General features: G+C 41.2%; 1 protein-coding gene across 1 annotated transcript in view; it reads right to left on the bottom strand.

The window, feature by feature from the left end:
* Positions 1-13,881, bottom strand: part of ZNF804A (zinc finger protein 804A) — a 175,061-nt gene that overhangs the window by 15,163 nt on the left and 146,017 nt on the right. Inside the window, exon 3 of the mRNA XM_044304445.1 lies at positions 3,827-3,957. Coding sequence (XP_044160380.1) covers positions 3,827-3,957 — 131 coding nt within the window. The remainder of the gene's footprint in view (positions 1-3,826; positions 3,958-13,881) is intronic.

Below are 13,881 nucleotides of genomic sequence, written 5' to 3'. Positions count from 1 at the left end.
AATGTTTATTATACTGGGGGGGCGCTCTCAATGTTTATTATACTGGGGGGGCGCTCTCAATGTTTATTATACTGGGGGGGGTGCTCTCAATGTTTATTATACTGGGGGGGGCGCTCTCAATGTTTATTATATTGACCTTCTACTAAGCATTCTGTATTCAGAATGCTATTATTTTCCCTTATAACCATGTTATAAGGGAAAATAACACAGTGAATAGACTTTCATCTTAGCAACCAAGCGTGAAAATCGCACCGCATCCACACTTGCTTGCGGATACAATGCGATTTTCACGCAGCCCCATTAACTTCTATGGGGCCTGCGTTGCATGAAAACGCACAACATAAAGCATGTTGCGATTTTCACGCAGCGCACAAGTGATGCGTGAAAATCACCGCTCATCTGCACAGCCCCATAGAAGTGAATGGGTCCGGATTCAGTGCGGGTGCAATGCGTTCACCTCACGCATTGTACCCGCGCAGAAATCTCACCCATGTGAAAGGGGCCTAAGGGTGAATAGGACAAGGGTTCCAGCCCCTAAGGGGGCTAATAGTAAGTGAAAATAAAACACAAACACTAAGGCTACTTTCACACTTGCGGTAGTGTGATGCGGCAAGCAGTTCCGTTGTCAGAACTGCCTGCCAGTAGTGATGAGCGGGAGGTGCCATATTCGATTTCGCGATATTTCGCGAATATTCGAATGAATATTCGTGTTATATTCGTCGAAATCGAATATTCGTAATTATTCCAATTATCGCGAATAATATACGAATTTTTTTTCGCGTATTGCGATTATTTATCTTGATAGTATAAGGCAACGTTCCTATGCTAATTGACTATGGCTAGGCTAATATGTGTATTTTACGAAATTTCGTGATTTGCTCTAACTTCGTCTCTTAGAATATTACGAATATTCTAAAAGACGAAGTTAGAGCAATATTACGAAATTTCGTAAAATACACATATAGATTGTAATTTAGCTAATATACTGCTATAATCCCTTTTTTTGCCTCTAATTTTTTTTTTGCCTCTTCTGAACTTAAGTTTTGTAAATTATGTACACTATTAAAAAATAATACTATAGCAGTATATTAGCTTAAATACAATCTATGTGTATTTTACGAAATTTCGTAATATTGCTCTAACTTCGTCTTTTAGAATATTCGTAATATTCTAAAAGACGAAGTTAGAGCAATATTAAGAACATTTGCAAAAGCCGAAATTGCGATGCGAGTAATATAATACGAAATAATCGCATGAAGATTTCAACTTAGCACTGCTATATTCCATATTCTAGCCTAATATGGAATATAGCTGTGCTAAGTTAGCACTGCTATATTCCATACTAGGCTAGAATATGGAATATAGCAGTGCTAAGTTGAAATCTTCATGCGATTATTTCGTATTATATTACTCGCATCGCAATTTCGGCTTTTGCAAATGTTCTTAATATTGCTCTAACTTCGTCTTTTAGAATATTACGAATATTCTAAAAGACGAAGTTAGAGCAATATTACGAAATTTCTAAAAGACGAAGTTAGAGCAATATTACGAAATTTCGTAAAATACACATAGATTGTATTTAAGCTAATATACTGCTATAGTAATATTTTTTAACAGTGTACATATTTTACAAAACTTAAGTTCAGAAGAGGCAAAAAAAATTAGAGGAAAAAAAAGGGATTATAGCACTATATAAGCTAAATTACAATCTATATGTGTATTTTACGAAATTTCGTAATATTGCTCTAACTTCGTCTTTTAGAATATTCGTAATATTCTAAAAGACGAAGTTAGAGCAATATTAAGAACATTTGCAAATTTCGCAAGTTGCGATGCGAGTAATATAACACGAAATAATCGCATGAAGATTTCAACTTAGCACTGCTATATTCCATATTCTAGCCTAGTATGGAATACAGCAGTGCTAACTTAGCACAGCTATATTCCATATTAGGCTAGAATATGGAATATAGCAGTGCTAAATTGAAATCTTCATGCGATTATTTCGTGTTATATTACTCGCATCGCAACTTGCGAAATTTCGTAAAATACACATATAGATTAGATTGTAATTTAGCTAATATGGAATATAGCAGTAAGTTGAAAACGCCACTGACTGGAGCAGCCAGGAAGCCAGGAATCCAAAGGACAGGTAAGAACAACTTTAGAGAAGTGGGAAAGAAAAAAAATATTATAATAAAAAAAAAAAAATACGAATATTCGAATTCGCGAATATATAGAACGATATTCTAAATATTCGCGAAATCTCGAAATTGCGATATTCGAGAAAAAAATTCGTAATTCGAATATTCGCGCTCAACACTACCTGCCAGATCCGCCGATCTTGATGTGACTGAAAGCATTTATGAGATGCATCCGGATGCGGATCCATCTCACAAATGCATTGCAAGAATTAATCCATGTCTCCGCTTGTCATGCAGACAGACGGATCCGTCTTGTATCTTTTTACACATTTTTACCGGCATGCGCAGACCGAAAGGACGGATCCTGCATGCCGGTATTTTGAATGCCGGATCTGGCACTAATACGTTCCTATGGGAAAAAATGCCAGATCCGGCATTCAGGCAAGTCTTCAGTTTTTTTCGCCGGAGATAAAACCGTAGCACGCTGCGGTTTTATCTTTTGCCTGATCAGTCAAAATGACTGAACTGAAGACATCCTGATGCATCCTGAACGGATTACTCCATTCAGAATGCGATGGGGATATGACGGATCAGTTCTTTTCCAGTATTGAGCCCCTGTGACGGAACTCTATGCCGAAAAAGAAAAACGCTAGTGTGAAAGTACTCTAAAATATTAAGTTTAAATCCCCCCTTTCCCTTATTGTAGGAAGAAAACCGATTATGAACCAGTGTAAGTATAAGCGTTTAATAGAACAGGTTCTGTAGAAATCTATGTGGAATCAGAGAATTGGTGTAAAAGGAGTGCACTCTTTCACGCTATAGTAGGATCTTGGGCCTTTGCACGGTTCTTTATACCTGGCGCTAACATTGACCTGTAAGGCTAAGTTCATTCTTGAGTTATTTGATCAGTTTTGGCCCTTTAAGTGCCCAAATAAGTGAAGTGTGCAGTGATTCTTAGAGCAACGCCTGTCATCTACATGTTATACTGACTCACAGTATTGTTTCCCTACCACAGCAGACTTCCTATGCGTGTTACTGCAAGGCACAGTGTTCTACACCACTATAAAGGCTCTCTGCAAACAGGAAATAGCAGTTTTTTAACGCTATTCACCACCAAAAAATTCGGATCGAACCACATTTTTTCAGAAAATTTGGCGAACCGGCAAAATCAAATTTTGGAGAAATTCGCTCATCTCTAATTACTGCGTTGTCTAGTTATAAAGGACTTTCCCAGCACGGCCATTAAAGAGTTAAAGTGATACTTTCATTCGCTTTTGTAGCTGTTTTTATTCATTTGCATGTAGTACAGAGTTGTGTCCACCAGAGGAGGCTGTGCATCTACAAAGTGCATTGCAATTTTCTAGTTTTGAGCCTACTGGTAAGTGACAGAGTGCTGTGGCAATGTGCTTTGCTGTCTGAATGCAGTTCCCCTCTGTGACGGTCAGGGTTGACAACTGTCCTCACATTCCTGCAAAGTCCGTAAAAATAAATAACTTTTTTGAAGTGTCCATCGAACAAATTGAAGTATCATGGGTGATCCATATACTCAGGACTGTCGCCTGTTCAGCTAGCTTTGTCCTTTTTAAAGATTGGCACTGTCATGTATGTTTAATAGCTAAATCTTAAAATTTGGGGTTTTATCTATCATTTTATAGCACACACTTTGATGCCTCGTTGCTCACCAAGTTGGTTCTCTCTTATCTTCAGCCAGTTTGTGGACCCTTTGAAGATACTTTTTTTGTTTTCTTTCATTCCTTCTTAATTTTGATGCCACATTCCTGGAGAATTCCCTCTGTTTCAGCTCTTTGAGCCGCTGTCGAAAATGAAAGAACACATGACAATAAGTGCATCTGAGTATAAAATACCAGTCTTAGATTTGGACACACTTACACATAGAAAAGGGTTTTTGTTATTTTCCTTTTTTACACATTTTAGAATAACCCACCAGAAGTACTGTATATAGTGAAGAAGAAAAAAGGGAATACAATTCAAAACTCTCTTAGCTTCTACAATATAGCCACCCTTTTATCTTGCTAACAGCCTGGCACTCTCGTGGCATTCTTTCAACTAACGTCTTGAAGGTGTTCTCATGTATGGCAGGCATTTGACTGCTCCTTGATTTCTTTTTCTTGGCTTAGAGGAGCTGTGTTTGACCTATTGTTGATTGCTGCCAATATTTAAGTGCCACCCTGCCTTGTTGACTAGAACTCCAGAAAAAAAATATCCAAACGTGAGAAAAAAATAAAATTTTCTTCTTCAATCCCCTGCCGATCCAGCACAAAAGCTTCAACGGTCTGCCTGGTATTTGCTTAAAGGGGTTCTGGTTATAGAAAGTTATCCCCTATCCACTCTAAATTTCCAGTGCCTGGTTCTGGTGCTGGAACTTCTGAAAATAGTGGATCAGACGGTTTGCTGAAAGTCTGAACCCCGCCGTCAGACATCCTCCTCCACCCGAACGAAGCCGAGTGTTTCCTCTTCCAGGTAGAGGATCAGAGGATCAGAGGATTGAACATAGGCTGGTTGAGGTGCTGTACATTGAATATATGTATGTAGTACAGTCTTCTATGTTATGTGCCACTCGTGCAGGGGTGGGAGACTAGGGGCCCACCTTGCTCACGGGCCCACCGGGAGATTCCCCTGTACCCCTGTGGGCCAGTATGAGCCTGTACAGGATGTAACATTGGCACATGAGCAGTAGTCATCTGCAATGCATGGGAAGCACATCTACTGCAGATGCACTATTTGTGTACTCTACAGCACAGGCATTAAAGTACAGGGCCAAACTAGCTGCCTCGCCCTGTCAATCGAGGCACATGGGGGTGACAATGAGTGGAGAGTGGAGGAGCTCTCAGGGAAAGTGCCTGCCCCTCAGTTCACAGATGACCTCATTGACACACTTACAAAAAGTGATATAAGGCTCTGCATAATTGAGATATTGTTTACTCAGCAGGATCTAGCTTACCAGGTATTGTTCCTGAATCCTAATTTAATAGGGTTGATCCTGCCAACAGATCGATTTTAGTCCATAAGCCTATAGATCACAATGTTTCTAAATCAAGCAAACCCAACATTCAGTCTTGTGCGTCCAAACTTTTGGCTGTTCTGTATATGTACCATACTGCATATACTGTCCATCATACAGGTGGAGCTTTTTGTTCCATAATATCAAGCTTTGCTTTTACCATGAGTTTATTAATGGGAGAGCCTAAGGGTGTATACAATTTTAGAAGCCCAAATCAGTATTATAAAATGTATAAAGGACAGATCTGACTTCTCTTTTCAATTCAGTCTTGGTTTTGGCTCCCAAAACTGCATGCAGAAACCTGACCGTGTCGCCATACCCTTAAGTATAAGGCATTTTGTGTCTACAATTGTAAACACAGTAGAAGACTTATCAGTTTTTTTGTTTTTGTTTTTAGATAAGCAATTCTCTACGGGGAAGTTATATCCCTGAAACGCGTTGTATCTGATCCCTTTTTTCAAACTAGATTAATAAAGGAAGATTTCCTATACACTTTGGGCCATGAGGATTTTTGCGCAATATCCCAATACAATATTATAAGTTATCCTCCTGGAAGAAGGGCATTTCCTGTGCGGAGATTCCTCTGCGGCTGCATATACAAAGGACCAAAACGATTACATGTAAACACCTACAATAGCGTTGTGCCTATACATAGCACATAGCACAACCCAATAAGGTAAGCCTCCATTTGGAAACCATAGAAACAATAACCAATTTGAACATACTACCCTATGGTGCTCCTTTACAGCACATTGCCTAAATATAACGCAGCAAAGGTTTTTGGAAGACTTGTGTTTCAGTCTGTGTTCCTGAAGTTTAGCTTTCAGTGCAAGTTCTCCAAGTCTGTCCACCCTGTCTGCAGGGCCGGTTTTATGCACAAACACACTCTCGTGCGGAGAAACTGCAGCGTCATACAGAACCAGCAAGGTCTATAAGATTAGACAAATCTCATGTACATTTTGCTTCTTTGTTGCTTCTGCAATATGACCTGCCATATGGATTTAGAAATCTGCAGAATGTCCTGTATATATAGTAATTTTCAAATAATACTACTTTACCAGGACCAATTGTTACCACTATAATTGATGAAATATAAATGAATTAGTTGTGTAGTTGATAGGATTGAAAAATAAGGTTTATCTAGTCCAACATTCACACTAAAAATGAACAAAACAAACTGTACAAAGGCCAGTATAACCAATAATACCACTATATGGGGCATCATAACCACTACCATACCATTAAAACTACTGAATAGTATAAGCAAGGGGGTGCAGAGGATCAACACTCTTTAATGCTCTGACACCTCTGGGCACAAACACGACCACAATAGGATGGAATAGATTTTTCTTTATTGGTAACAAAATAAAAAATAGGAAAAATCTATTCCATCCTATTGTGGTCTTGTTTGCACCCAGAGGTGTCAGAGCATTGCACAGTGTCGACCGTTTGCAGCCCCTTGCTTATACTATTCACTTTCCTCCGGAGGGTTGGCTAGCCCTTGTGTTGGGGACCTAACGACACTGGCAGCACCGACCAATTGCACCGACATACCTTTCACTAGTGTTGTGCCTATGATTGCACAACACCTAAAGGTGAGCATAATCATCTAGTTTTTATCCTAATTTATCATACATATCACCCTATAAGTGCCTTTCCCCTTTTTATTTTGCCACAGTTTACATTACCACTAGTAACTGAATAATATTACTGTAGTCTTACTGAATAAAAATCACTACACAAAGACCAATATTACCACCATACAGTGACCATAAAGTGTAGATACTAGTTCTACACAGGAGCTCAGAAGAACAACGTGTTATCTGGGGATTCAATATTGATGGTCTATCTTTAGGATAGGTAATCAATATCAGATCGGCTGGCGTCCTTCTCCCGGGACACTTGCCGATCAACTGTTGGGAGGCCAGTGATGTCACCGTATATCAGTCACATGGCCTAGTTGCAGTTCAGTCCCATTCAAGTGAAAGGACATGAGCTGCAATACCAAGCACGTCTGCTGTCTGGTGTACGGCGCTGGGCTTGGTAAGCTATAAAGGGGCCGCAGGGCTCACCGAAGCTCTGGTGAGTGCCGTGGCCTCTTCAAACACCTGATCAGCGGGAGTGTCAGGAGTCAGATCCCCACTGATCTGATACTGTGACCTATGCTGAGGATAGACCATCCATATCAAATTCCCAGGTAAACCTTTTAAGTGAAAAAACAAGAAGCAGGTTGGAAAGACAAACGTAACTCTCCTCCAATTTTGGAAATCAGGGTATTGAGATCCTGCTTGAACAAGAAGGCAGAAATGCTCAGCCTTGTACTGTCCCTCCTCACTAACAAAAGACCGGATCACAGACTTTCTATAAGACCTCATGCACATGACAGTATCTATGGTCTGCATGCATTCCACATTTTTAGCAGTTCGTATGCGGACACTTTCATTTAAAAGGGGCCACAAAATATGCGGACAGCACACTGTGTACTGTCCGCATCCGTACTTCCGTTCTATGGCCTCACATAAAAACAGAACTGGGAAAAAAAGATGGCATGCTCATGGCCAAGATCCGTGTTTTGCAGACGGCTAAGCACATTGGTTGTGTGCATGAGACCTTACTAAGTCTTCAGCTAGCGAGGAGGGACAACACCTGACTGAGCACTTCTGCCTCCTTGTTTTATCAGACTGCAGGCAGCGTTTTGGTGTCCATCTCCAGAGTGGAATGGGGACTGAACTGATGCAAACTGAGCGGATCCTTTTCCATTCAGAATGCATTACAATGCAAACTGATCCGTTTTGGATTGCTTCTGAGAGCCCTGAAAAGGATCTCACAAACAGAAAGCCAAAACGCAAGTGTGAAAGTAGACTAGGGCAGACTTATTCCGGTTCACCTCTGCTCCCGACTCCAGAGCCTCATAGCATTGTTTTCTGTAAAGATAGGAGGAAGACCACCTGGAGGGGGCTCCTTTGGTGATAGGGGCCCAGAGCAATTGTCCATTCTCCCCCCCCTAACGCCGATCACTGCCATGATGTCATTGCGTGCCTGTGTCGGGATGCAGCACAGTGACGTGTGCACGCCTACCATCGCGCGCCTGGACATAGGTGAGTATTTAGCTTTCTGTTTTTTTTTTTTGTTTTGTTTTTTATGTTATGTGCCAACTTTGAAGGACGTGGGGAGAGGACACAGGAGGACATATTAGTGAAGGGACAGTACATCGGGGGCAAATCACTATATTGGGGCTGGCTGTGTGGGGGCAAATTACTATGTGTGGGAAAATTATTATAAGGGAATTACTATGTGGGGGCAAATTGCTATATTGGGGCAGCGTGGCGGAAATTACTGTGTGGGGGCAAATAACTATATGGGGCTGTGTGGGGGAAAATTAATATATGGGGGAAGTGTGGCGGAAATTACTATGTGGGGGCAGTGTGGGACAAATTACTGTATGGGGAAATTACTGTGTAGGGGGAAATTACTATATGGGGCAGTGTGGTGGAAATTACTATGTGGTAAAAATTACTGTGTGGGGCAAATTACTCTGTGGAGGCAGTGTAGTGGAAATTTCAGTGTGGGGCAGTGTGGGACAAATTACTATATGGGGAAATTACTGTGTGGGGACAAATTACTATATGGGGTAGTGTGGGACAAATTACTGTGTGGGTGTAGTGTGGTGGAAATTTCAGTGTGGGGCATTGTGGAGCAAATTACTATATGGGGAAATTACTGTGTGGGGGCAAATTACTATAGGGGATTACTATGTGGGGCAGTGCAGGGGAAATTGCTGTATGGGGCAGCATGAGGGGCATTGCTATTAGGGAGGCACTTTAGGGGCAATTCTATTATTTTTGGGGACACTATACAGGGATTATTACCTGGAGCACTTTATAGGGTGTTGTTATTATTACTGGGGGCACTCTAGGGGACATTACAACTGCTGTAGACACTATAGGGACATTTGGGGTAATTTATAAAACTGGATTAAAGTAGAACTGGCTTAGTTGCCCATGGCAATCAATCAGATTCCACCTTTCATGTTTGATAGCTCCTTTGGAAATCCAGTTCTACTTTACACTAGTTTGATAAATGACCCCAATTATGTCTATTAGGGTCACTATTTTTTCTGTAGTATAGTACCTGGGGCATTGGGGAGCACAACGAGCACAGTATTGGGAGTGGCAGCAGGATGACACTGTCAGGGCACCAGGATGGGGCGGTTGATGGACCTGTTAAAATGTGAAGTTGCACATATTGCGCCAGAATATTTGCATCATTAGTGCCGATTTCGCAATCGCGAATATATTGGAGCACTCTATCTGCATATAAAGCTATTGTAATGTTTTTACATACCAACCATTTTCTCCAGTCTCAGGAAACTTCTAGCAGGAAACTTCTAGCAATATTCGCAAATTCGAATTTTGCCCCTGCCACTCATCACTAATTGACAGTATGTTAGTGACATGAGTGGTTATTTTATTTCCTGTCTGCCCCTTGCTTTATTTTGCTACATACACTGCATCTTTTGTATGAAGGTAACCAGGTACCCACTTTGAACACAGACCTCTGCTTTATTTTTGCTGAAAACACTTTAAAGGGGTATTCCCATCACATACAATAGGGGAATATCGCTAGGATATGCCCCCATTGTCTGATAGGTGCGGGTCCCACTTCTGGGACCCGCACCTACAGGGAGAACGGAGCAGGGAGAGCTGTGGCTGGAGGACCCCGGGTTTCCCAGAGTCCGTCCACCACCAAGCGCTGCTCCCCGCTGCTCCCATACAAGTGAATTGGAGTGCACCACACACAGACCCTGCTACCATTCATTTCTTTTTTTAACTTTCAGATTTTTTTTCGATATTACAGTACAGACCATTACAACAATCAATGAGATGCTGTTTGAACAGTACATTGACTAGAAGAGAGTAGTCAGCATTCCTATGGTTTGTACAACATTTAGATCATCTACAATCAATCAGCATTGTTAACAGGAGATGAAGTGATCTATGAGAACATAACATACCTAACAATGTGCCTTATAGCACAGTAACTAAGGAACAAAACCTGTGCTCCCATTCATTTCTATGGAAATAGCTGAGCCAGAGCTTGGCTATTTTCGGCGGCCCCATTGAAATGAGTGAAGGGCGGCTGCACATTCACAGTGCTGCCTCCATTCATTTCCCTGCTCCCTTCTTGTTGTAGCCACCTCTGGGACCCGCACCTATCAGACAATGGGGGCATATCCTAGCGATATGTCCCCATTGCATGTGATGGAAAAAACCCTTTAAATTTTGTCCTCAACATTAGCTTTTAATACAATGTTCATATCCGTCTGCCTTGTGAAAAGGGAATATTTTCTAAGGTCACAAATCTAAAAATCAAAGTGCTAGTGAATGTTTCTGGCAGGCTAAAAAAAAAGAACAGTGGTAATACTGTCAAGGATATCATTTTTATCAAAGCCAAGGCTGTTATATAAATGCTCATTTTTTAGGTTACTTTGGATTATGTATACTTAAATAATATAAAGGTGTTCTTCCATTGCATAATCATGTTTTTTAATCTGCTCAAAGTACCCCAAACACTGCATATTTTTCCCAATATACAGTCATGTGAAAAAATTAGGACACCCTTTGAAAGCATGTGGTTTTTTGTAACATTTTTAATAAAAGGTTATTTCATCTCCAGTTTCAACAATACAGAGAGATTAAAGTAATCCAACTAAACAAAGAAAACTGAAGAAAAGTCTTTTCAAGATCTTCTGTAAATGTCATTCTACAAAAATGCCTATTCTAACTGAGGAAAAAGATAGGACACCCTCACATGTATTCCCTCTTAAATTGTCTCAGATCTCACACAGGTATATCACACCAGGTGCACATAATTAGTAGATCGTTACTCTGCATGTTGAATGAGGCTTGCCCTATTTAAACCTCAGACATTTAGTTTGGTGTGCTCCTGACTGTTGAAGTGAGAGTGAGCACCATGGTGAGAGCAAAAGAGCTGTCAGAGGACTTCAGAAAAAAGATTGTAGCAGCCTATGAGTCTGGGAAGGGATTTAAAAAGATCTCAAAAGATTTTGAAATCAGCCATTCCACTGTCCGGAAGATAGTCTACAAGTGGAGGGCTTTCAAAACAACTGCCAACATGCCCAGGACTGGTCGCCCCAGCAAGTTCACCCCAAGAGCAGACCGCAAGATGCTAAAAGAGGTCTCCAAAAACCCTAAAGTGTCATCTCGAGAACTACAGCAGGCTCTGGCTACTGTTGATGTAGAAGTACATGCCTCTACAATCAGAAAGAGACTGTACAAGTTTAACTTGCATGGGAGGTGTGCAAGGAGGAAACCTTTGCTTTCCAAGAGAAACATCGAGGCCAGACTGACATTTGCCAGAGATAAAGTTGACAAAGACCAGGACTTCTGGAATAATGTTCTTTGGACAGATGAGTCCAAAATTGAATTATTTGGACACAACAGCAGAGGACATGTTTGGCGTAAACCAAACACAGCATTCCAAGAAAAGAACCTCATACCAACTGTGAAGCATGGAGGTGGAAGTGTCATGGTTTGGGGCTGCTTTGCTGCAGCAGGACCTGGTCAGCTCACCATCATAGAATCCACGATGAATTCTACTGTGTATCAGAAGGTGCTTGAAGAACATGTGAGACCATCAGTTAGAAAATTAAAGCTGAAGCGGAACTGGACCATGCAACATGACAATGACCCAAAACATACTAGTAAATCAACCAAAGATTGGCTGAAAAAGAAGAAATGGAGAGTCCTGGAATGGCCAAGTCAAAGTCCAGATTTGAATCCCATTGAGATGCTGTGGGGTGACTTGAAAAGGGCTGTACGTGCAAGAAACCCCTCAAACATCTCACAGCTGAAAAAGTTCTGCATTGAGGAGTGGGGTAAAATTTCCTCAGACCGATGTCGAAGACTGGTAGATGGCTACAAGAACCGTCTCACTGCAGTTATTTCAGCCAAAGGAGGTAACACTCGCTATTAGGGGCAAGGGTGTCCTATCTTTTTCCTCAGTTAGAATAGGCATTTTTGTAGAATGACATTTACAGAAGATCTTGAAAAGACTTTTCTTCAGTTTTCTTTGTTTAGTTGGATTACTTTAATCTCTCTGTATTGTTGAAACGGAGATGAAATAACCTTTTATTAAAAATGTTACAAAAAACCACATGCTTTCAAAGGGTGTCCTAATTTTTTCACATGACTGTATCTGTTTTTCATGTTAGCACTTTCCTTCCCCTGTTCTCAGCATCAGTGCATTCTGGCAGGATGTTTACAAGCAGAACCTCCTGTTTTCATCAGCTTCCTGCTGGGTTTTCCAGCCAAACCCATCATTACTTTGCTTTGTAAGGTTTCTCAGGGCTTGCTCCACTGTTCCCTCTGCAGTACCCATGCCCCTACATTTCTCCTCTCTTTGTTAATTAGGTGTATCAAGCCCTATGGGACATTCCAGAGCAAAAAATGTACTAACAAACCCAGCAGGAAGTAGATAAAAACATGAAGTAAACCATGTAAACATCCTGCCACAATGCAGGAATCCTGATAACATGGGAAGGAAAGTGCTGACATGAAAACCAGGTATACGGGTCAAAAATATGCAGTGTTTCAGGGTACTCTGTGTACACAAAAAAATTACATTATAGGACTGTAGGACCCCTTTAATAATGCGGTAATCTAATGTTTTATTAGAGCTTGTGACACACAGCATTACAGGCCTATTGTGTAAGCTGCTGTCTGTTGCATGTGTCAGGCATCATAGTCTCATATGCTTGTAGTGGACAGAATCTTATTCATGTACATTTCTAGGAGAGAATACCTACATAATACAGCAGACTAATGGGCATGTTATTACACATTTGTACTGCACACCAGTTAGGGTCCATTCACACGTCCGCAAAATGGGTCCGCATCCGTTCAGCAATTTTGCCGGAATGTGCTATCCGCATCCGCATTTGCAGATCCGCACTTCCGCATCCGTGCTTCCGTTTCCGCCAAAAAATAGAACATGTCCTATTAGGCATTTTCTATTATAGTGCTGGCGATGTGCGGTCCACAAATTGCGGAATGCCCATTGCCAGTGTCCGTGTATTGCGGATCCGCAGAACACTTACGGACGTGTGAATAGAAGGAACAGAAATATCCTTATCACACTTGCAGTAGCCTTTTCTGGCAGGCTGTTCCGGTGAGGGAGACCACCGTGCCACCGGAAGTCCGCTCCGGCCCCATTCACTATAATGGGAGCAATCCGGAGGTCTGGCCGCAGCACGGCAAACATGCCGAGAGAGGACCGGAATGAAACTATGGCATGCTGCATAACGGAAACCGGACAGATCCGTTATGCAGGCCATAGACTTCTATTATGACAGAATAAATAACAGAATGCCTCTAAAGGCATTCCGTTATACATTCCGTCATGGAATTGTGTTATGGTCCGTGGTAATGGAATCCATAACGCAATTCAGCATATACCACAACCCGGACACAAACTCGAACTTCAAAAAGATTGCTCATCCCTACTCCCTACATAATGCTTCTTACAGCATGTTTTTCTCACGACATTATTCTTACATTATGCTCTTTATTCCATCCTCCTTGGACTATCTCATTTAATTAAACAATGATCATGGAAAGAACAAGCAGTTCTCTAATAATCCCTGTTGTAATTAGAACTATTTGCCATGATAAACAGTTTTAGTTTTTCTAAGAA

This window comes from Bufo gargarizans, chromosome 8, assembly GCF_014858855.1.
Source record: "Bufo gargarizans isolate SCDJY-AF-19 chromosome 8, ASM1485885v1, whole genome shotgun sequence".
NCBI classification, from domain to species: domain Eukaryota; kingdom Metazoa; phylum Chordata; class Amphibia; order Anura; family Bufonidae; genus Bufo; species Bufo gargarizans.
This window is presented reverse-complemented; position numbering and strand designations above follow the sequence as displayed.